Genomic DNA, 24,802 nt, shown 5'->3' on the forward strand with positions numbered 1-24,802 from the left:
TGGTCAAATTGGCTGCCAGCCAATGAATTTTTGGTTGAATTTAACCATTAATTTTGTCATTTCATAACTTTTTTCCGTTTTTTTTTTCTATTGAAGTGATTAACTTTATTAAAACTACAAAATAACATATTTAAAGTCTGATTTAATTAATCTTCATTTTTCATGTTTTTGGGGGACAATACATCTTTAAGGGTTGTCCAATGTTGACAAAAATGGAACATAAATTACCATACAACTAAAGAATAAATATTCCACTAACCTTAAACAAAATTTAATACACACAATTTGGTCAAATATGATGTTTTTATTCAACATATGCTTTACATATAACAGCAAGTTACAAAGCTTCTTATGTAACTCATTATAGTGTGCCTCAGCAAGAACATAAAATTACCTTGAGACACTGCAGCTTGCGAACTGTAGCGTTGATAGCAAGTGCAATATCTCAATTCAGGGCTGTAAAATGTTAGTGAACCTGTGATTTGAATGGGGAAAGGATAGCGGCTTAAATCAATGTACTGCATATTAGGTGTTATGTATTATTGGCTCAAAGGGTCTAAAAAAATTAATTGTTTATATGCTCTTGTGTGTATCAATTTGTATATCATAATTGTATTGTTTTTCTTGTATTTTACCCAAGAACATATTCAAATAAAATTCAAATGTTTAAAAATCGAAAAATAGCAGTGGAAAAAAACCAAAATAACTATACCTTGATCGAAAAGCAACACTTTACAGCCCTGAACGGATGTACTTTCCAGGATTGGTGCCAGAGGGGGGACTAGTGGAGAAAGAAATGGCAGTAGGGGGTATGGTAGAGAGCTGTAACATGCTCCTGTTCTGAAGCAGGAAGAGCCCCTTACTGGCACCAAAACTTGACAACTCCTTTAAGCTCTGCCTACACTATCAAACTTTATGCGACAAAAAAAAGTACGCCCATATATGGACATGATGATGTCATATCACTACCATATTTGAGCAAATCACTACCATATTTGGGCACATCATAGTTTGAAAGTGTAAACAGGGCTTTACACAAAGATAAAACCATTTTTTTTTACAGCACTGATGCCACGTTTCATGCAAATAAATGTTGAAAAGTGTTTAAGCATTTTTTTTTTATAATTGTAGGAAACGCGTACCTTAAACATGATATAAACATTACTTATATACAGATTTATTTTACATTATCACTCATGTCAATCATTTATACATGAATATTCATGAATATTTACACATGAATATTCAACACCCTGCTTACTTTATAACTCTTAAGCACCTAACAATACATATTGTATTTATACAATTATCTATTTCCAACATAGAAATTATTCTTTCTACAACACATCCTAAGAATACAATGGTACAGTCCACCCCTATATTATTATTATTATTATTTGTTCTCTCATCCTTTGTTAGAAGTTTTGACTACTGTACCATTTTTTTAGTCATTACCTAATTGCAAGGGTATACAACATAATAATAAGGTTAGTGGTGTCAAACATTTTTATATAGCGCAACATTTTATAACATAATAAGGTAATAATACAACCCAAGCATGTAGTGCAACAATAATATGTATACCATAAAATCATCGAACAGAAACAAAAAAAAACAAAAAAATGTATTGTAAAGCTTTGTCTACACATCAAACATCAAAAAATTTGTGCTGTGCCCATTATGTACATGATGATGTCCTATCACTATCTTATTAGGACATATTACACATTTTTTGTCTAGTTTGATAGTCTAGACAAGGCTTATGGATATAAAACTTTACCAAAATAGCATTGAATTTAAAATAGTTAGGTTTTTATACTAGAATGATGGTAGGCCTGGGAATTTGTTTAATCACTATCCGATAGGGTTTCATACTGAGAGGAAAGCAGAGGTTGAGGCTCTTTGTCCCGGTAGCCTGCTACTTGCTTCACAGCCCCTAACCCAGGGGAAGGGCTACTGGTTTGGCTTGGGTGTGTCGGAGGAACATGGAGAGATTGATTTTGATGTGGCATAGGATGTGCTATCCCGGATGGTGCTATCCCAGATGGTGGTCCTCCAATATTTAAAATGGATAATGCAGAATATCGATATTGATTCGCTAAGGGATAGTTAACTTGGGAAGAGCCTGGGTAATGTGACTGCACTTGTTGGCCTGAATCGTCTACAGTTGAAGACTGTGCAGCCACTACAGGATTATGACTAGAAACTATCTTTTCAGAGTTCTTAGCTGCAGCCAAACCTGATGGAGCAGCTTCTAATAAAGTACTTCTCTTACTATTTGACACCTCTGTGTCGTAAGCATCTGGTCTGGCATTCCCATGTAAGGGTCTACAACCAGAAGATGTGTCTGGTCGAACGTCCTCCGAAGAACTGGCACCAGTGTTCTTTGACGAACTACTGTTGTCAGGCGGCGGATTCTGCCGATTGCTTGAGCCACTAAATTCCGCATTTACCAATCGTGTGACGTATTCGTCCATCCGAATTTGTTTGTTATCATTGCGTTCATGTCTCAATTGAGCATCAATCACATGTTCCATAGCTTGCTGCAGATCAAACTGAAATGACAATGTGTTATTAGTCTTGCAGCTGCTCATCTTCAGTGGTACATTATTTATAACTACAGGCTTAGCAAGCGTTCTTGGTGGAGTACGATTATGACTCCCGACTGATGGCATTCTAGAAGGCAGGCCCTCAGTCGACGCTGAGCTAGGCTTAGGGCTATCAGCTTTTGGGCTACAGTTTCTACCCTGTAATACTGCAGTCCTTGTCTGATTATCCATTAAGGTTTTCCGTGAGGGTGAATGACCTGACCTATTTCCACCACCGGTTGAGGAAGCATGGCATTGACCTAAAAGCTCAGTTGGATTGTTCCGAGGAGATGATAAATGCATGGGTTTCCCCTGATGTAAACTACTTTCTAGATGTTTTCTAGGTGACAAACTATCTCTATCAGAGCCATAGACTCTGTTCTTTAGCACCATATCTTGGCTACTCTCAACAAGGGGTCTGTCAGGAGACTTTCCAGGCTGCCTATGCAAAGCTGATGTTGAGCTTGGGGATACGCCCCTACTAGCACCAAACCCATCTTTTGTTCGACTATCAGGGGCTAAACAACCACTAGAGGGCAAATCAAACCTCCTTGCAGGAGGCGATTGTTTCTTTGTGCTTGAGTGCGAGTTTTCAGTAGGTGATGAGCTTGTAAGGGTGCTACGTAAGAGTTCAGTAAAGTGCATAGACATTTGACTCACTTTGTATGGTACTTGGGATGAAGATGTAGCTTCTGCTTCATTCACACTCCTAGACGTCTCCTTAGAACCAGTACTGGAGCTTGCCTCAACTGACGTCTTACTCGAGGAAGGTACGGTTGTAGTATCAACGGTCGCAGAATGATCTCTCATAGAAGACGGGTTTGGTGAATTTCCCTGAGACACAACATCCGACGACGCAGCCGGAGATTCATAATGCGAGATAATTGAGTCTATATGTTCAGAAAGTGTTATTTGTGAGGAATCGGGGCAAGAGGCAGTCGTCGATGGTTTCTTCACATCTCCAATTGAAGAACCAACTGCTGGTCTATCTTCAGCGGCTTTGCCTTTAGAACTGGCAGACTCCTGCTGCCGTGGTTTCTTATTATTTTCTGCTTCATCCTGATCAGATTGTTGGTTTATTGATTGATTTATTATCACTTCAATTAGATTTGCAGCCGTTATTGGTGTTCCTCCTGAAGGACCATCCTTCCCGGTTTCCTTATTATCACTTCCACCTTTATTTTCATGTGTAAACAAAGCTGCTATAATTGCTGAATAGCTCGTATTGGTATTTTTTTTTCTTTCTCTTTGTGAGCAATCCTCCGATGATGAGTCTGGCTTATTTTCCCTGACCGTATCTACTCTCTGTTTGCTAGGGGATTGGTTCCGAGTTGACGGTTCAACCATAGCAACAGGCCGGCGAGATGAGAAATGGCTCTCATTTGGATTTGCATCTGATCTTTCCGTTCGCTTTCCAGCTTTTGTTCCTGATGGCTTATCTGAAAAATATCAAATTAACGACATTAAGACTAGTCATCATGCGTTTTTAAATAGGAAACTTTACTGCATTATTAATAATAATAATATTATAATTATATGTCATAGGTCATCTCTACCATCTATTAAGCTCTTTCTACACTATCAAACTACTTTGACAAAAAGTGCGATGTGCCCAAATATGGTAGTGATATTCCCAAATATGGTAGTGATATGACATCATCATGTCCATTTATGGGCACATCATATTGTTTTGTTACATAAAGTTTGATAGTGTAGACAGAGCTTTAGGGAGGCGTTTTTAGTTGTTACACATCTAGAAATACCTCTTCTAATTCTACTGTCTTGTTATAATTTTTGTCGGGCATTTTTTGAGTTTTAGGGCATGTTTAAATTAATTGTTAGCGCAATTTTTATATGTTTATAAATCATAGGGGATTTTCATAAGTTGTAGCACACACTCTATTATCTATATTGTCTTTTTATTAATTCGAGGTCATTTGTATTAGTTATATGGCATGAATATTAGTTAATTTATTTATTTCTATAGATTGTAAAGTTGACACCCACCATCGTTCTTTCTATCTTCGGACGATGTTGCTAGATTTATGAGAGCTTGAAATGCCTCAGTTCCAGTAGGCTGTATGGCAACAGACTTGCTCCGAGAACCTGGTAAATGATTACAAAATGTTATCAGCATCAGTAATGTCATAATATTGTTATCAGTACTGTCAGTAATGTCAGAATGCTCTCACTATCAGTAATATCAGTATATTGGTATCAGTACTGTCTTTACATTATATTATCAGTAATGTCAGAATGTTCTCACTATCAGTAATATCAGTATATTGGTATCAGTACTGTCTTTACATTATATTATCAGTAATGTCAGAATGCTCTCACTATCAGTAATATCAGTATATTGGTATCAGCACTGTCTTTACATTATATTATCAGTAATGTCAGAATGCTATCAGTATCAGTAATATCAGTATATTGGTATCAGAAATGTTGGTACAGTATATTGTTATAAGTAATGTCAGAATGGTATAAGTAATATCAGTATATTGGTATCAGTACTGTTAAACTATTTTGGTATCAGTACTGTCTTTACATTATATTATCAGTAATGTCTGAATGCTATTCGTATCTGTAATATCAGTATACTGGTATCAGAAATGTCGGTACAGTATATTGTTATCAGTGATATCAGTAATGTCAGAAATATTGTAATAGCTTCATTGCATTGTAATTGTGGTGAAACACCTCCTTATTTCTACGATTGGTTTTAATATAGAATGCAAATAAACAAAATATTCCTTACCACTACTACTGTCTGCACTCACTCTGGCTGCAGCTTTCAACTCATGGTTTGGCGTACCAGTCATGATGCTAGGCCCCACTCGCATCGGCGTTCCCTGCATGATGCTACCCATCGACGGTGGCTGCCCATGCATCCTCGCTTGTGCCTGTGCACCTGGGCTAGCTCCTCTTCCAGAGCTCAACCTAGCCTGGTCATGCGGTGACACACCAGGCCAATGTCTAGGTGGTCCACCAGGATAATCCATGTAAACCTCCCGATGTTGGGCTCCTGAAGATTGAGGCCTAGCATCAGGAGGACCTTGCGGAATATGAGCAAGGGAAGTGTGAGGGTGAGGGGGTAGAACATGAGGTGATGCAGGGTGGCTGATGGGTATGTACTGTGCAGGCATGTGGTGGACTGGCAGATAACCTGTTTGTATGTACATCAGACCTCCCTAAAATACAAAGATAAAAAACACAAATAATATTCTCACATAATTAAAATATCACTTAATTTTGGAAGTTGGGAAGTTTAAACAAAAATCAAAACTGTTAAATATAAATAATATTTGAAACTAAAAACAAACAAAAAAATACCTGGTGGGGATAGAGCATGTGAGGTGGTAAGTGGGCTGCTTCGAGTTGAGAGTAAGGTGTCTTATTTGTAGGCGTAGGAGGCGCTCTAGGAGGTGATGATGGACGGTCTTTTCCACTACTACTTGGTAAATGTCTCATCTTCTTAGCAGTCAGAAAATCACCTAAACAAAAAATAAAACCATTTTTTGTATTTCGTTACCATATAGGTTGTAAGTGGTATAAATTTGTCATATTCAAAAACTTGAGTTCATACTCATTCCATAAAAACTCCGTTTGTAGGCGCTCATATTATAAGTTATCAATCTCTTACATAGACCAGTTATTTATAGCAGGGTAGCTACAAAAAACATAGTGAAATTTAAGCAGAGTTGAAAGTTGAAAGTTGAAATAAAATTTTGGGTGGGGGAAAAGACAGCTGAGTGACCCTATCCATGTGAACTAAGCATCCGTGAGCAAGCAAGCCATCTCCAACTAACCTGCTAGAGTCTCTTTAGAGCTGTCAAACTGTCCCCTAGAGAGTGCCATCTCTTGAGCTCCATGAGGGTAATGTACATTATACATACTGTGGCCATCACCACTCCCTCCTAATATACAACAAGATTGATTGATTGCAGTGCAATGATAATCATCACAGTATAATAGCATTTCTAAATATCGATTTAGCACTAGCCCGATGCATGTCTAATAAAATGGTATGTGGGCTAGTAGTGGGCAATTAAGAAGCATGCATTAAATAAGGCCTTGCATGCTAATACTGGAATGAAGTGCTACCTATTTGTTGCATAGAAACTTTACAATACACAGTTCTAAAGCTCTGTCTACACTATAAAATTCTATGTGACAAAAAAAGTGTGATGTGCCAAATATGGTGGTGATATGCCCAAATATGGTAGTGATATGACATCATCATGTCCATATATGAGCACATCACATTTTTCTGTTACATAAAGTTTGATAGTGTAGACTGAGCTTAAGTCAGTGTGTGACTAGGGAAACAACAACACTCATAATCTAGCCGACATTATACCTTTAGAATGAGCTTCATAGACGGCCCGGCCTTCGTATTTTGTAACGGGGCTCTCGCGTCGTTGAGCCGCTCGTAAACTGGCCTCATATAGACTTGCGTTCGTCTCTCTGTCCCTGTGATGCGTGGCATGTTCATACTCCCTTTGCATATTTCGTTGGCTTTCATGGCTACCATAATGGCTTCCTGTTTAAAGTAAAAAGGGAACAAATAAGTAAAATCCTTAACAATCACAGGTATCTTTTCAATTAAATTAAAGACGACTTCCAATTATAAATCCTGCTATTTAAAGTTCACTCTACAAACTAGACTTGTAAAAAACCCAATATTTTGGGCCAACCCAAAGGACATTATTTGGGGAGTTGACATATTTTATATAAAATTCAAAGAAAGTAAAAGAATATCAACCTTTAATTGTACCTCTTGGTTCTTGCTTAATGGGAATCCCTTTTGTTATGGATCCCACTGATGTTGTTTCTTTTGGCCCAATTGGCGTACCATGAGTGATAGAGCCACCTTGGTGCTGATTGGGCGATAGCTGATGATGGGCTTGTTGCATCAGATGGGCATCATACCTGACTGGTGTTCCTTTAGGTACCCTGTAGAAAGAAAATGAACAGTTGTAAAATAGAGTACATCACTATTAAGGGGACACTCCTTATAACAACTGTACACAGCCAGTCCCTATTCAAGAGACACCCTTACTAATGATTGGTTTCCACTAGAGAGACACAACACAAGGATGTAACGCAACACAAGCGAGTTGACCAATGACAAGCCACTGTTCGAATAATCCATCGCTTGTGATTGGTCAAATCACTTGCGTTGCGTTGCATCGCCAGTGGGAACCAAGCTTAAGGGGACACTTTGTTTGGTCATAAAGGTTTCTTTAGGGGTTCTGTATTAAAAATAATACAAATTGGTGCTTTCTCACTGTACTATATTGAAGGTGCATAGAGGTAACTAAGGGGGTCTGCATTTCCAACTGTATACATAATTTATATATTCCTTCACTTGCACTGATGAAGGGCTAGTGTTGCCCGAAAGCTCTGCTAATTTTTCTGGCTGTTTTACTTTATCGTTTTGATTTAGCTTTTCACTTTTTTTTTGTATCTCTATTGAGATCCAGCATTTTTTCAGTAATTTGCCTTTGGATTTATATATATATATATTATATAAACAGACAACTGTCAATCAAAACAAAAGACTACGAACCTATTGGGTGATGGTGATGACCTTGGATAATTGTTAGGTGTACCATGAGTAATAGATCCAGGCACGGCATGCACCATCTGTATCGTAGGCGATACTTTCTCATCCTTTATAGGCTTAGGTGATTTACTAGGCTTAAGAGGTGGCGGAGGTGGCATCGACACTTTTGGCATCCCAGTGGGAGTAGCTCTAGCCTGCCTTAGTAACAATTCCCTATCTTGGGTGGCTAGAGGCGATGGTATCAAGGGGTATGGTGATTCTGTTTTTGAGACATACATTCGCGACGACCTGTTATATGCGTCCATATTAGCAGCTGGATGTCCTCTCTCTATTAGATTCTCATAACCATGATAACTGGGAAAACCGGCATGACCATAATATGCAAACTGTTGTCTCGCATGTGGATCTTCTAACTGTTCTTGAGGGCGTTCGTAAAGGTCTCGCCGATGACGTTCTTGATGTTGCGATGTGTGGACTATGTGTGGGGATGAGAATCCAGAATTAGAGTCGGAAGATCTAGGTCTCATTTTCACAACAGACTCTCGGGAATCTGGCCGACTAGGCGTACGCCTGTCAACAGTTTGTCTTTCACGTCTGTCTACGTGGTTAACTTTTGGGTCCATGTTCGATAGCAAAGCGTGAGATGGTTTGGCATCTTTGGGTGTGTGGCTTTTTGTAGTCAAGGAAGTAGATTCTTTTGAGGTTACATCAATTGGAGTTGGTTTTGCTGCGGTAACAAAAAAAAAATTATATTTAAATATTTGGCTGTAATATTAGAAACACTCACACTCTATAAAGCTCCGTCTACACTATCAAACTACTTTGACAAAAAAATGTGATGTGCCCAAATATGGTGGTGATATGCCCAAATATGGTAGTGATATGACATCATCATGTCCGTATATGGACATATGGAAACATACATACCAAGATGTTTATCAATGGCTGAGTTGATGAGATCCCTGATGTTAAATCTGTTCATATTATCCTGTAAGCTAGAGAATGTACTAGTCGGTTGCTCCGTAGTACCTGGTTCGATCTTTATAACTTCCTCCTTTACTTTAACTGCTTTATCACCGCTTGAGCTAACACTCATTTTATTATCAGATGTTTTTTCGCACGTTTTATCAAACAAATCTGCGGCGTGTGGCGCTTCGTCCGCGCTACACGTAGCGCTAGAATCATCGTCTTCTTGCTTTATATCCACATTTACAATATCAACTTCCATTTTAGTCTCTTCCGATTTTATTTTAATTTTTGAATCTATATCGTTTGAATTTTCCAGTGGTTTTTTTTCAGTATTTGTTTCAGATGTTTTAACACTAGTCTTTGTATCATGTTCAGTTTTATTTAATTGTTTATCGTTCTTTTGATAAGTTGAGGTATCTTCGCTTTCACTAGCACTTGCCGTGTCCGTGCTACAATCCATATCACTATCTACGTCCGACTCATCATCGGAAGAGAAATCAATGGTTGAGCTTCCTGCTGTTTTATCACCAGAAACCTATAAATAATTAAATTTAAATTAAATTGACATTATTTATTATATTAGACTTATTATATTTGAATTATTATAAGACTCATCTATGTTGGTAGTAGATAGCAAGTAAGTAGATAATTAAAGTTTTGATCAAATAATTAAATTAAAATTTAAATTGATATTATTAGACTTATTATTATATTATAATTATTATAAGACCCAACTGCATTGGTAGTAAGCAAGTAAATAAATAATTAAACTTTTGATCACAAAACAATAAAAAAAAATCTACAGTTCATCAGCGGTATGATTATAATTAATATTTATTATTATAAATGTTCATTATAAAAACACACATTGCCAAAAGTATTCCTAATAAAATTGAAAAATAAATAACTGTATAACAAAACTAAAATGACATACGTTTTTACGATGTTCTTCAAGGATTTCTTCGAGATGAAGTTTCTTTTTATAGTTGGAGTAAAAGTTGCGACATTGCGATTCTGTTTTAGAACCAACCATTTTAGAAATGGAAACCCAGTCACGCCCATGCTCCATCAAACCTATGCAATTTAAAATCACAAAATGTATATCAAAATGTTACAAATAGAGGAAAAAATTGTTAATTTGAGGAAATTTGGATGCCATAAGATCAGATGAATTGACTTAATCAACTACTTGACAATCAATACCAAAGAAAGATCTTCATAATAGTCTCAATGTGTGACAATCACAATAGAACAGTAACCAACACTTTTTATTTAAATGACAATTCCCTTCTTCTTTCCAAATGGAGACCATTTTTGGATTATACAAAAAACAAGTAGCTTGTTGTTAGAGTATAATTAGACACCAAATCTACCAAGACCTTTGTATTGAACTGGAGTAGAATCTTGAAGCCAAACATCGGCAAGGGTTCGCGGCTCACTCAATCCATGGAACTAGTCTTCTTGGAAAAGGACTATAAACCATAGGTCCAGTGTACACATCTAGCTCATGTGAACTTTAAAGAACCTAGTACATCTTTCGAGACGAGTAGGGGGTTACCCTGATGTACTAGTCCACACACACAGCCACTGTCACACACAGCCACTGTGCAATTGGGACTGGACCATTTAAGAGGGTTTACTACCTGTTGGTCCCATTCTTCACTAATGTATGTCTTAGTGAGAAGTTTAATAAATAAAAATAAATTTTAAACAAATTATAAAAAAAATTACCTTTCTTTGCAGTGCTCATTTCATCCTCTGTCCACCTTAATGAAGTTTCTGTCGAATAATGTAATAACAAATTTAATAAAATAATGTAATCAATTTAAAACCAAAACCTAACAAAAATCAAATTATATAGTTATTTAAAGTAATATTTGCTACACACTCATGGCCACAATGGGTCAAATATCACACTACATTAAAAAAATCGCAGTGTTGCAACAAATAACTTTAAAACTTTCAATATTATTCTCTATTAAATTCTTTCTTACAGTCACCAATACCACCTATCATTAATATAATATAATCATAGTTGAGCTGTAGCTTGTTGGTTAACGTGCTTGCCTTCCAATCCCAAGGTTCACTCCTGACCTAATGCCAGGGTTGTAACTCACAACTCTTTCAAACTCCACTCACTAAGCTTTAAATAAGACTTCGTTTATAAACACGATAAATTATTAAATAGTTTATCCATCCTGTAATTGGCGAGTTACTCGCTGTTGGATGCGTATGAAATAAATAATAATAATTATTATAAAGATACCGTCATTCATCTTATCAGAAGTGGTTGATATTTCCATCTCACTTCCTTCAGTGCCAAGTTTTCTAGCTATTCTATTAAAACAGCCAGCACAGCATTTCAGGATTTCTTCACTTAAACCTAACAAGAAAAAATCAATGTTTGCCGTTTTTTTAAACAAATTTCAGAGAGTGATATGACGTAATGGTAAGGGAACAGACTAGCATGTAGGAGGCATGGGTTCAAGCCTGCCGGTTTCATATTGATTGTATTATAAAGCTCTGTCTATACTATCAAACTAAATTGAAAAAAAAAAAGGTGTGATGTGCCCAGAAATGGTAGTGATATGTCATCATGTTCATATGGGCACATCACATTTTTTTTGTCACATAAACTTTGATAGTGTAGACTGAGCTTTAGGCAAGATTTACTTGCTGATGAAACGTAAAGTCTTGTGTACATATATTATATGATAAAGAACTTAATATTTAAAAAGAGTAGGGAAATGTCTCCTGGTGTGCTTATCTGGGTAGGAACTGAATTGCTGTGGGTCCATAGAAGGCATAATCCGTTTATAATTACATATACAATCAAATCTAGTATCTGCCTCAGACCTCTGGTCAAGGTGGGCACTGGACGAGAGAAGCCCTTGATCAGTGTTAGGACCAATCAAGGTGCTTTAAACAGTCCTGGCTTTGTTTGAAAAAAAAAAAAAAAATCTTAACATACACATAAATTTAACTATGTGATAAAATGATTAATTTGAGTTCCATCATAAACCTACCAATTTCTTCTGCTATACCATTTCTTTGTTCTTCTGGAATTTCTGACCACTTTGCAGGTAACAGTTTTAATTTCCTAACTTTTCTTTTCGGTGTTTTACATGTTGGTATAGGGCACCTATTATAAGCATATAATTAAAAAATAAATAATAGTTCTTTGTTTTGTTTCTGTGCTCGAAGGAAAAGAATATGTTTTTGTTTTGAGCAAATGAAATTCTCTGGCTTCATTGCTACTTGTAACTATTTCTACGTCCAGCTTTAAAAACTCACAATTAAAACTCTTTTCTTAACATTCTTGCATTTTATTTTTACTGTTGATGCTTTAGCACAATGTATAGTATGTATGTAAAGTATTATTAGAATTATTAAACATCTGTATTGTACTTGCCTTCTGCGAATGGACCTACAGCGACATTTACTGCACACTCTCATATTCGAAACAACCTGTGATTTTTCAATACCAAACATACTACAATTGTGGTGTGTGACTGGTCGACTTAAACTACTTCCTAATGAATTCTTGCAAACTGAACAGTGTGTTGCCTCTCCTAAAATACATAATAAAGATAAATACATAATAATCATAAATACATAATAAACAAAAAGTTTTGAAACATGATGTGAAAGTCCATTAGTTCAATGGATGTCTAGAACACTAAGACCTTAGTTTTCTAAATCTTACACACCCACACACAAAACATGTAATCACATTGAAAGCTCTACACTATCAAGCTAGTTAAAAAGAGTGTGATGTGCCCAAATATGGTAGTGATATACCTAAATATGGTAGTGATATGACATCATCATGTCCATATATGGGCATCCATATATCACATTTTTGTTGTCACATACAGTTTGATAGTGTAGACAGAGTTTTTTTTATTTTTTTTATCATATTTAATGAGAGTGATCCATCCAGCAATTGCTGATCATTAGGGACCCTCAGAGCTTAATACATTTGTAAATACTAAAACCATAAATGACTTCAAAAATAAACAAATCATAAATTTTGAAATATAATACAAATAATAAATTAAAATGCTTACCGTCCCCCGATTGATTGTATATTATTAATTTTGGTTCTTCCACTGTCGTAGTAGTCATAGTAGAAGACGCAACTGTAGTTGTAGCAGTCGTCAATGCAAAAGTTATTGGAGCATCAACTTGTTGCTCATTTTTATCGTTTTTCTCATTTTTTACTTTTGATTCCTCCTCTTCTTTTTCCTTCTCTTTTTCTTTCTCCTTCTCCTTTTCCTTTTCTTCCTCCTGCTTTTCTTTTTCGGCATTTTCTTCTCGTTCTTTTGTTCTACTTCTCCTGATAAAGAATACATTATCATATAATAATTTTATTTTCAACATAAATTAATGTGTTACCTGGAATATGGGTTCATATTCATATATATAGCTTCCTCATTTACATACAACCTGTACTATTGGTATATATGTTGTCTAGGCGTTGTTTTCTGTTCTGATGATGAGAATAGCTTCTTCGATAGCTATTACAGTAGAAATTTCATTTTATGTACGGTATGGGACCGAAAGACGTACGTAAAACTTTTCTTTTTTTCTATCAATAACACAATACATAAAACAAAGGTTCTACTGTATCTCGAAGAAAAGACGACATTGCAGTGTGGTAGATGATTGTAAAATATATAGTCTTTAAAGTTTATAGTGGCTAAAGCTGTTAAAAATAGTAATGTTTGGTCTCAAAGGTGCTTTTTATTTGAAGTGAGACCTTAAAAATGTATTCTTTTGTATTACTTGTACTGAAAAGATACAACCAAGCATTATGCGAAATTTACTTGAGCAAATGCCAACACAGAACAAACTAAGTATGCACTTAAGTTGGCTAATGCATGTAAACATACATAGCTTACATACTTAATAAGATCGATTCAAGGCAAAATTATGTATTTGGGTTGTTCAACTAAACTGAAATACATATCCTAAGTATATAAACTTTCTATTAAAGATGTATTGTCCCCCAAAAAAACATGAAAAATGAAGATTGTTAAAATCAGATTTTTAATAGGTTATTTTGTAGTTTTAATAAAGTTAAATCACGTCTTCAGAAAAAAAAAACACGAAAAAATCACTTATGAAAATTAAACAAACAGTTAAATTTAACCAAAACCCATTGACTGGCAGCCAATTTGACTATTTTTATTTTAAATTACAGTTTTTTCCAAAAAATAATTTCTTCTTCTGTCCAATTTTTGGTCAAAGTGAATTATTACGATGGAACATCAAAATGGCATATTAAAAAAAAAATGGAAAAATTTTTTTTTAGGGGGACGATATATCTTTAAAGGGAAATTTTGTGCAATATCTTAAGATTTTACATCAACTTACGTTGGCGGTTGTTTTGAGTCTTCTTCTTTATCTTCCCTATCTTCATCATCATTATTACGAGATATGCTCGTCTTGGGTGGAAACCTACTACTGCGACCTTTCTTTACTTGATTTTTCCTCAGTATCTGTTTGTAGTTGTCACTTTTCTTGGTTTGGTAATAATGTAAAACACAATCTGCAACACTCTGAAACAGAAATTTTATACACATGTAAATATACCAGTGAAATGTTAAAGATGTATTGTCCCCCAAAAACATGAAAAATGAAGATTAATTAAATCAGAATATGTTATTTTGTAGTTTAAAAAAAGTTAATCACTTCCATTAGGTATCCCAATGTAAAATTTCAAATTAATGATGGTACTTTTTCTTTCAGTTAATCAAAAGGAACTTACTGAACATAAACTTTTGCAATTTAAATGATTGAAATTGGATTATCCATTCAAAAGTTATCGTCCGTTGAAGTTGCCAAAAAACAATGATTTTTGGTTGAAAAATGGCATTTTTTCCAATTATATTTGGAACCATTTTTGAAGGGTTATAACTTTTATATTAATAACTTGAAAGTTCTAATTTTTGCTAAACCTATAGATACCACAGAGTTGTACAAGACTATTTTTTTTGGGGGGGTCCTCAAAATTTTTTTTTGAGATATCGGCCTCCAAAATTAGTCTTAGGGCTTTTTGCGCTAATTTTTTCCAAATGTCTCAAAAATGCCCAAAAAGTTCCTGTCTTTAAATGATTCGTAACTTTTGAACCAGTGTATGAATTGACTTCTTTTTTTTTGCATTGCATAGAATGTAATATGTATTTTAGTAAGATTATTTATATTGACGGGTAGGTATTTCTGAAATACAACATAAATATTGTTAAAAAATGTTAAAATGTAAAAAAATATATATTGTGTTAAAAAACTGTGTGGCTATTGTTTCTTTTTTTTTTAATATTATTTTTCGTAAGTATACATTTTTTTATAATTCTAGAATTTAAATTTTTAATTATAATCATAAATATTATTTTAATTGATTTTCGAACCGCTAAAAATTAGAATTAAGCCCTTGCTTATTATGCGTTCGATTCCATTCCGGGCGTAAACTCGGCCGCGCCTACAAGTTAAGTTTATAGGCCTAAAGCCTAACACCACTAATATAAATTCTGCCGAAGAAATATCGGGAGGAAAGCAGACGAATTTCAAATTTAACTAAGTAATTACTTCAATAGTATATATTAGTATGTTTAATTTTATTTCCTTTTCAAATATTCTAAACGTAAGGTGCACTTTATATTGAAATACGGAATCAAGTTTAGGCCATGATACAGCGTATACATATAACGGCAACCCTGTCAAAAGCGCCTTTCGGCCGCCTACATAGAATGGGTTACGGCCGCTGCATAGCAAATTTAAAGCTTCTTAAATTCCTTCGGTACATTTATTCCTAACGTACTTGCTTTATATAGTAGCTTGATAAATACTCCACTTATTAAATACTTTAATAAATAGGTAAAATTGACGTTTCGAAGCAAATATTCCACGAGAAGCGACATTCTTCGCCATGCCTCGTGTGTGCAGTAAAGACTTGTTCCGAAAATGGAACAGTCCACTGCGGGGGTATCCAATCATAATTTAACGCGCTAATACATGCATACCATGCAAATTGCCTGGGCGTCGGTAATTTAGTAATAAGCTGAGAACTGAAACCCCCCTGCAAGGAAAATGGTAAATACTTTTATTTTCGATAGGGATTATTTTTTTAAGTTGTTGGTCTTGTTGGTCTCTTCGCACGACGACCACGCAAAGACAAATAAAACAATGTAGTTTATCAAACAGAAATATAAATTAGCTTCAATTCAATACTAAATTCCCCAGATTTTGATAATGAGAAAGACTCAAACATTTAATTTTTATCGGAAAAATTGACATTTGAGGCGGATGTACATAATAATAATAACCGATTTACATATCAAAATAAAGAGTATTTAAAGCCTGATAACATGCAACAAAAATTACTCCACCACCTATTATGGTCGCCGAGCGATCGTGTTTTGAAAATGGGTAGGTGTTTTCCGAAGTTATTTTTAGCGCGCGGATTTCGGCTCGCCGGCTTTTGTACCTCTTTTTAACTCGCGTTTTCTATTAAAATATTTAATAAACATAGATTAAAAATATATATAAATAAACTCTTAAACAAGATCTTTCTAGACATATAAATTTTATTCACATGGCTACATAAGAAATAGTTTATTTTTAACTTCAAAGACATGTCACTTTTTGAAATTTCACGAACGTGTTAAAATCGCCTTAACGAAAATCCGCTTCATTGGGATACCTACTTCCATAGAAAAAAATGGAAAAAAATAATGTTTTCACTTATAAAATGACAATTCAACTAAAAATCCATTGGCTGGCAGCCAATTTGACCATTTTTTGCTTTAAATTACATTTCTTTCAGGTAAATCCAATTTTTGGTCAAAGTGAATAACCATTAAAATGGAATATTCAACAAAAAAATGTTTAAGAATTATTTTATCAGGGGGACAATACATCTTTAAGAAAAATCTGGTCTTTTCTTTTTGTCATTATTTATTTATTTCACTGACACTCATAAAGGGCTAGTGTTGCCCAAAAGCTCTGCTAATTTTTCTGGCTGTTTTACGTTATCGTTTTAATTTAGCTTTTTGCTTATTTTATTTGTATCTCCATTGAGATCTAGCCACTGACACTCACAGCATTGTCATTTTTTCAGTAATTTGCCTTTGGATTTATTTTTTATTTCATACGCATCCAACAATTATCAGGATGGATTAAACTATTTTATAATTTATCGTGCTTATAAACTAAGTCTCATTTGAGGCTTATGGAGTGGAGTTGAAAGAGTCATGAGTTACAACCCTGGCACTAGGTCAGGATTGAACCCTGGGATTGGACGGAAAGCATGTTAACCACCAAGCTACATCTAAATCTTAATAAAACATTATTCTTACCTTTTTTTCTAAAAATGATGCTATTAAAAGGAAGTTCTTCGGATGTTGTAGGAATTTCTCTTTAAACATTTCTTTTTCTTCGTCTGACCACGTGTTATACAATTGTTTTTCTTTGTGTTCTTTCATGGGATCCTCTACAATGCCTATAAAATATAATATTTATATTTATGATTCATTCTGTGTGCAATGCATCAAGAAATAACATCAGTAATATCAGAAATCTGGAAAATATTTTTTTAACATAAATTATAAAAAATACTTACCATTTTTGTTAATATATTTGATCCTACGCTGACTACTGTCAAACAGCATAGGTGGTACAACAGCAAGACTTCTGATGTGCCTATCATTAGCCTCAGCTTCATTTAGGCCATCCACAATCTCGGCCAGTTCGGCATCACTTCTTGCAATATTCCCCCATGTACTCCTACTACCAGCCCTGTAGGATAAAAAAAAAACACAAAACATAATATCAATAATACGACACAACAAAATAAAAAAATTTTTTTTTATAATATTTTAATAGGACACCAATGGAAATGAATAACAAAACTATGCGAACATTTACATTTTTACGGTTTAAAAAATATATTCCAAATAAAAACAATTTTATGTTTTTTGTGAACTCATTTTAACCACAATCATTCAACAGAAAGATGGATATTAACAATCCAGTGGTCTAGTTTTTAGAAAGTTATACCAAGGCCTAGATATCAATCTTCGTATTTTAAATTAGACGATTAGTTTATACTCCCCCGCCTACTTTAGATAAATTGATTAATTATTTCAAATTCATCATTTTAATTAACATTAGCATTAGACTTGAAAGTAGATAATTCAAATAGGGAGATAATTAATTAATAGAGACATTCCATGAGTTGAATTTCCTCCAAAATGCTAACCTTTAAATGTATTTCAACATATCTAGAGTTTATATTCATTTTTGGTAAGGTCAGACGTGTCACCGCATAAAGTATTGATATCATATTCATGCATAGTACCATCTGGGACTAAGTTCACCAAACAATTTGGAGTTAATTGTATACAGTAGAACCTCTATTAAGGGACATCTTTGGGACTAAACAAAGTGTCCACTTCATAGTGGTGTCCCTTGAATAGGGGTTGTTAAGCTCTGTCTACACTATCAAACTTTATGTGACAAAAAAATGTGATGTGCCCATATATGGACATGATGATGTCATATCACTACCATATTTGGGCACTTTTTTTTGTCAAACTAGTTTGATAGTGTAGACAGATCTTAAGTCATGTTAAATTTCCCCTCATTCGTTTCATGGGAAAATATCTTTTAATATGGGTGTCCCAAAGTGGGGGTTCTTCTTATCATTTAAGAAGCCATATAAAATGATAGTTCTCATAAAATATATATTTTTCATATTTTTCACACTCCTTGAGCACTCTTGAGTCATTATGTGCGCTCTATAAATCCATATTATTATGATTATTATTCTTGTAGAAAATTACCTTGAAAACCTTTCTTGTTGTTCCCTTTGCTTTCGAATTTCTGGGAATTGCTTTTCGAAGTACTCCCTAGCCTTGGCGTCCTTGCCCCTGAAAAGTTAATAGCACCGAATCAAAATTAATGAAAGCCGTTGCATTAGCCAAGGTTTAATAGAATCAGACACTACAGTACAAATATAGGGAACCTTGTTCAATCAGATTCATTTGGTTATTATTATCTATAATATAATAAAGAGCATTGAAATTAAATAATTGTATTAGCCAATTAGTACTCAACACTCAAAATAGGTCAGTTTCTAATAAAGGATCTTGGCAATAAAATATATATTTTTATAGGATGTAGCTGGATGACTTTAAAAGTCTTCATTCATTAATTTTGGGATCAAAATCGCAATGGAGATAAACAAAGAAATAGACAAAATATTATCTAAAATAGTAAGGAATTATAAAGTGGGAGTTTAATTTTTTTTTTTCAAATTCAATTTAAACAAAGACGAGGTGAGAGAATAAAACTAATATTACAGTAAAATTCAGTAAAAATTGTTTTGATCAACACCTAACAAATAGTGATTTTGATTAGGATAGTCCTAAAAACAACTTTTAATTATTAAAACAGTTTTATTTCCTGGTAAAATGGTTAAAAGAAAATTGATTATAAAATTTCCTCTTTAAATATCATAACCATAGGAAGAAAACTAACATAACAAGACCATAATTTTTTTGTTTATTAATTTTTTTAAAATTTTAAATAATTTAGTTATTTAATGTCTTTTTACAGGAGCCAAACCTCGATTAGCGAAAGCTATTTTTTGGTTCCTTTTCACATATTAATTGTACTGTTTGTATAATGTGAATAAAGTTGAAAGTAATGAATGTTTTTTAATCTACTTCTCTGAAAAACAGGACGATATGTAAAACATGTGCAATATCTATACCGGATATGTTTTTTGTCTTGTATTTAAACATGTTTTTAAATAAATACATTTTTTTTAAATGGTAGCTAAACAGAAGTATATTTTTGAAATTAAATTCTGTCTAGAATGCTACAGTAATTTCTCATCTGCAACGTATCACTCACAACATCAGTCAACCACACTTATAAATTGTCAGCAATAGCTTGAATTCCGTTCAGTGACACACACACATTAGCCAACAAACGTACATGAGGCGGAAAATGGCATGAATGTTGTTTGAGAGATTAAGCGTTGGTTTTTGTTATTACTCGAGCTTGATCGGCAATTCCTTATAATCTGACCTACTCTATGTTACAGACTAAGGAGAGAGGAAATTTGTTACTTGGGAGGCATTTCCTGCCTGAATACAAATGTCAAAATCAATTACATTAAATGTTTCATGATTTCAAACTGAATATCGACCTTCACCTTAAGGATAGTACACTATTGCATTATTCAGTCAAAAAAACCCATAAATGTATAAATCATTGATAATAGTATTAGATAATTTTTAATCACTTTTCTCGCAGGTTGAAACCTACATATAATTACTCATTGAAATAGAATGGACTAATCAACAAGTACTAATTGTAGAGTATTGTAGATAAGGGGCTTTACCTTTAATCATAAAGTCCTAAGTTCAACTCTAGCAAAAAAACTATATTATAGTATAGCATTACTCACTGAACAAATATTGGACTACCGTCTGAACACACATTATGTAGATACATATTCTACTAGATTTTGCAACACAATGTTGCAATATAAACATGTATCATTGATACTAGTTGTGGATTACCATGCTTTATACAGCTCTGTCTACACTATAAAACTTTATGTGACAAAAAAATGTGATGTGCCCATGGACATGATGATGTCATATCACTACCATATTCAGTTCAGGATTTTGTGAGGACAAAAATTAATTTAGTACAAGGCTAATGGCAATAATCCTTATTCTCTCCATTACACTAATTCATAAACATTCAATATTTGTAATTAAGATTCCAGGTCCAATGTACTTAATAAAGTTTAAATTTAACTTACTTTCTTTTCGCATTGTTCTCCAATCGATCCATTCTCTTCTCCCATGATTCCATAAGCTTATCATATTTTTCACATAAACCTTGCTCCTAAAAAAATTGAATTTTTAAAATTAATTTCAACAAAATAAAATCGGTATATATAACTGAACATTACTGGAAAATATAGGCATGATTTCAGACTTGATTTGTTTGATAGGTCTGTCAGATTTTTCTCAAAGATTTTATTAAAGAAAAAGCACATTTTGTTATTTATTTTTTGTAATTTAACAACATATATCGCATACATTTTATATATAAAGTACAATATTTTTATCATCTAAAATAGGGTGATAGGCTGTTTTTGTTGACATTAAGTCTGCAGCTATGGAACTTCAATAAACACGTATCTACATTCTACAAATTTAAATTCTGTAAAAGCAGATTGTGTGTAGACAGTAGCATATGATAGTAAATGAGTCATAGATAAGATATTAATATACAAAATACTTACTGATAGCAAAAGAGCCTGATGTGGCATCACACCATAAAATCAATCAAGCATAACATACAACTGAGCATGCTCAGAAACTTTATGTGATGTGATGTGCCCATACATGGACATGATGATGTCATATCACTACCATATTTGGGCACATCACACTTTTTTTTGTCAAACTAGTTTGATAGTGTAGGCAGAGCTTTACATACTAAAATGGCATTTTGTTTTTGAAAATACTCTTAAAACTACAAACGAGAATATTTCTATTTAAAAGTTTATACATTGATGGCCAGGAGAGTCTGGGAGTTTATTGAAATCAGCAGTGTCAACGTTGAACTTTGAACTACTCCCAATGTAATGTTATAAACACTTACTCGTAATTTCCTTGTTGTGTTCCTGCACTTGAGAAACAGAATCAACTTCTTTCTCATGGCAAGATGCCTGCAAAATTAATAATCCATAATTACATTATGAAGTGAACGTGTATTGATATACCATATTATATGGACTTAAGCTCCGTCTACACTATCAAACTAGTATGAGGTGCCCAAATATGGTAGTGATATGCCCAAATATGGTAGTGATATGATATTATCATGTCCATATATGGATCACGTCTCATTTTGTTGCCACATCAAGTTTGATAGTGTAGGTAGAGCTTTATACCAAAACCAAATTTACACTTCCTGTTTCAAATAAACTAATTAAGAATTATATACAAGTGTGGCTATAACAATCTTTGTTAATAGATTGAAAAGTAGTTCCTTACAAAGGTTAAATACAAAAGAAATAGAGGATACGTACGTTTGTATATTTTCTTGATATTGGGAACTGTCAGATGGTTGGTTATACAGTGGCTAGAAAAATAATATAGATTTACACACCAAATTAAGAATAAGTTAACACTTATCTAATAAAAGTTAAAAACCAATTTTAGAACCAGTACTTATAGCCAACAGCTTATAATCTCTAAATAAAATAATGGGCTTGTTATATATTTTATGTTATTCGGACCACTGCATGTATTAAGACAATAAAAATGTATTTTAAAACATAAGACTGTATGGAACACAGCAATATATCTTGGGTCAGCCCAAAGGTGTCCTGAATCTAAAATCATATTTGTTTTCTATAGTGACATTTCACTAGTCATTCACAAACACCTCATAGTGAGCTACCCCAATGTTCACATTATAAAAAGCGAGGAGTTTCAGGGGCTATATCTGATATCATCAGCTAAAATACAACGCATTTGGTCCCTAATAAAGCGTATTTCTAGAAACCACCAAGTTAAATAAACAAAGAATCTTAGCATGCAAACTTACCAGATCATTCTTAGGCCCCAAATTTGACAACACATTGTGAGATTCTTCAGCTTTTCTCTATAATAAAAACATTGTAAAATTAATATAATTTCTGAATTTTCCCCCTCTCTTTTTAAAGATGGAAATCTAGATGGCTAAAACACCTTTAAACTCTGTCTACACTATCAAACTTTATGTGAAAAAAAGTGATGTGCCCAAATATGGTAGTGATATGACATAATCATGTCCATATATGGATGGGCACATCACATTTGTTGACACACACAGTTTGATAGTGTAGACAGAGCTTTAGACTGAATTTATTAAGTCTGGTCCCTTCAATTACTTTATCCAATGTAACTACATTCATTTATGATATTTGTAATACAATAATCATATTCACAATACATTGTAGAAGGTAGAAGAAGGTCAAACAAAACAATTTCTTAAAATAAATTAGCCTTAAAATCTTTGAAGTGTTGTGATTTTCTTGTCAAGTTGTAAATGCATATTGTAAATAATAAAAATATCAATTATCAGCTTGTGGTTGCTCTGACGTATATAAATTACATTTTTATTAGTTTAGTTTATGAATCAAACCATAAAACAAGCTGAATCACAAATATCAAATATTTAATAATGACCCTTTCGCACGGACAACTAAAGATATAATTTTATTGTTTTTTAAAAAAAACTCTCTCTACACTATCAAACTTTATGTGATGTGCTCATATATCGGCATGATGATGTCATATCACTACCATATTTGAGAACATAAAACTTTTTTTATCAAACTAGTTTGATAGTGTAGTGTAGACAGAGCTTAAGAAATTTTTTTTTAACGACAGGCCACTTTAATCCTTAAGCATGTCATTATTCAGAGAGCCAGTAAAGTTGAACCAATTTCGGTATGCTTATAGCGAATTGTTAAAGCAAAGCTAGGTCTATGTTTATCATTCGCGGCGACAGCGGCATAACCTGGCCTATATCTTGTCCCCTAAGCAATCATCTTGTATTATAGGTCACCTTACAGACTACAAACATCTTATCTACTTATCTAATTACTGTGCTGTGACATGGTAGTAGTTATAGTGTTGTTTGTCATACAGAGTGTGCCTTTCATTGCTAGATTTAAAAAATATATTTTAATACAAACATTTTTAATATCAATTACACTGTAAATTATGATATTGCAGCAAAATTATATTTTTTTAACTACTAAATACACTTATTTTCAATAATAAGTTTGTTTTTAACAGGGATGTAAAGTGGAAAAGATGAGAAGGTGAAAGGTCAAACATTTGGTATTTTAATAAAAAATTATTTGAAATGAAAATTAACTATTATTTATTATATGCTTAATATTGTTTATTATTTAATTCTACTTATTTATTTGGCAATTATTTATATTTATTATTTCTGCCTTAAATTATGTCATTTAATTAAAATATTTTATAATAAAATGAATTATATGATTATGTGTATAAAATTAAATGTAGTTATTTCTATAAATTAAAAATATATATATACAACAATGTTTAACGTCTAATTTTTCATATTTGTATGGAACAAAAAAATAGATCACAACGAAATATCTTTTAATTAAATAAAATGAATGATATAGTGATATGGTTCATTGGTGAATGGGAAGTGGAAAGGATGAGAAGGTGAAAGGTCAAACATTTGGTATAAAAATGATTTAAATTATTTAATTCATTTTCTACTTATTTATTTTGGAAATTATTGATATAAAAATGTATACATTTCTACATTAGATTATGTCATCAAATACAAAAATTTTTTTTAACAAAATGAATGATATGGTAGATAAAATTAAATTTTATATTTATAAAAATATAAATTATAAATTTCAAATATACACAACAATAACGTCTACGTCACAACGAATAGCTGAAGCCACAAAGAAACAGATATTTAAGCTCCGAGCATTAGATGCATCAAAAGACATAGACCACAACAACCTGACCTCCATTTAATGAGCTCACTGGGAAGGCTAAATAAAGGTCAAACCAAGTCACATGATGATATG

General features: G+C 33.4%; 1 protein-coding gene across 3 annotated transcripts in view; it reads right to left on the minus strand.

Moving 5' to 3' along the window:
• Positions 1-284: 284 nt before the first annotated feature.
• Positions 285-24,802, minus strand: part of LOC144834589 (uncharacterized) — a 36,509-nt gene continuing 11,991 nt past the window's right edge. The window contains exons 7-30 of one of the 3 annotated variants that reach the window (XM_078689443.1): positions 22,774-22,830; positions 22,253-22,305; positions 21,823-21,889; positions 20,972-21,057; positions 18,975-19,061; positions 17,753-17,928; positions 17,490-17,632; positions 14,509-14,693; positions 13,200-13,468; positions 12,542-12,701; positions 12,156-12,271; positions 11,396-11,512; positions 10,861-10,908; positions 10,064-10,203; positions 9,088-9,664; positions 8,164-8,887; positions 7,369-7,547; positions 6,952-7,134; positions 6,401-6,508; positions 5,925-6,085; positions 5,350-5,782; positions 4,596-4,694; positions 3,249-4,027; positions 285-2,555 (exon numbers count right to left, since the gene is read on the minus strand). In XM_078689443.1, the coding sequence (XP_078545569.1) occupies positions 1,848-2,555; positions 3,249-4,027; positions 4,596-4,694; positions 5,350-5,782; positions 5,925-6,085; positions 6,401-6,508; positions 6,952-7,134; positions 7,369-7,547; positions 8,164-8,887; positions 9,088-9,664; positions 10,064-10,203; positions 10,861-10,908; positions 11,396-11,512; positions 12,156-12,271; positions 12,542-12,701; positions 13,200-13,468; positions 14,509-14,693; positions 17,490-17,632; positions 17,753-17,928; positions 18,975-19,061; positions 20,972-21,057; positions 21,823-21,889; positions 22,253-22,305; positions 22,774-22,830 (5,655 nt within the window). In that variant the 3' untranslated portion in view covers positions 285-1,847. Of the gene's footprint in view, positions 2,556-3,248; positions 4,028-4,595; positions 4,695-5,349; positions 5,783-5,924; positions 6,086-6,400; positions 6,509-6,951; positions 7,135-7,356; positions 7,548-8,163; positions 8,888-9,087; positions 9,665-10,063; positions 10,204-10,860; positions 10,909-11,395; positions 11,513-12,155; positions 12,272-12,541; positions 12,702-13,199; positions 13,469-14,508; positions 14,694-17,489; positions 17,633-17,752; positions 17,929-18,974; positions 19,062-20,971; positions 21,058-21,822; positions 21,890-22,252; positions 22,306-22,773; positions 22,831-24,802 lie in introns of all 3 variants that reach the window. The other 2 variants (XM_078689442.1, XM_078689444.1) reach the window with 2 other exon arrangements.

Source organism: Antedon bifida, chromosome 2, assembly GCF_963402885.1.
Source record: "Antedon bifida chromosome 2, ecAntBifi1.1, whole genome shotgun sequence".
NCBI classification, from domain to species: domain Eukaryota; kingdom Metazoa; phylum Echinodermata; class Crinoidea; order Comatulida; family Antedonidae; genus Antedon; species Antedon bifida.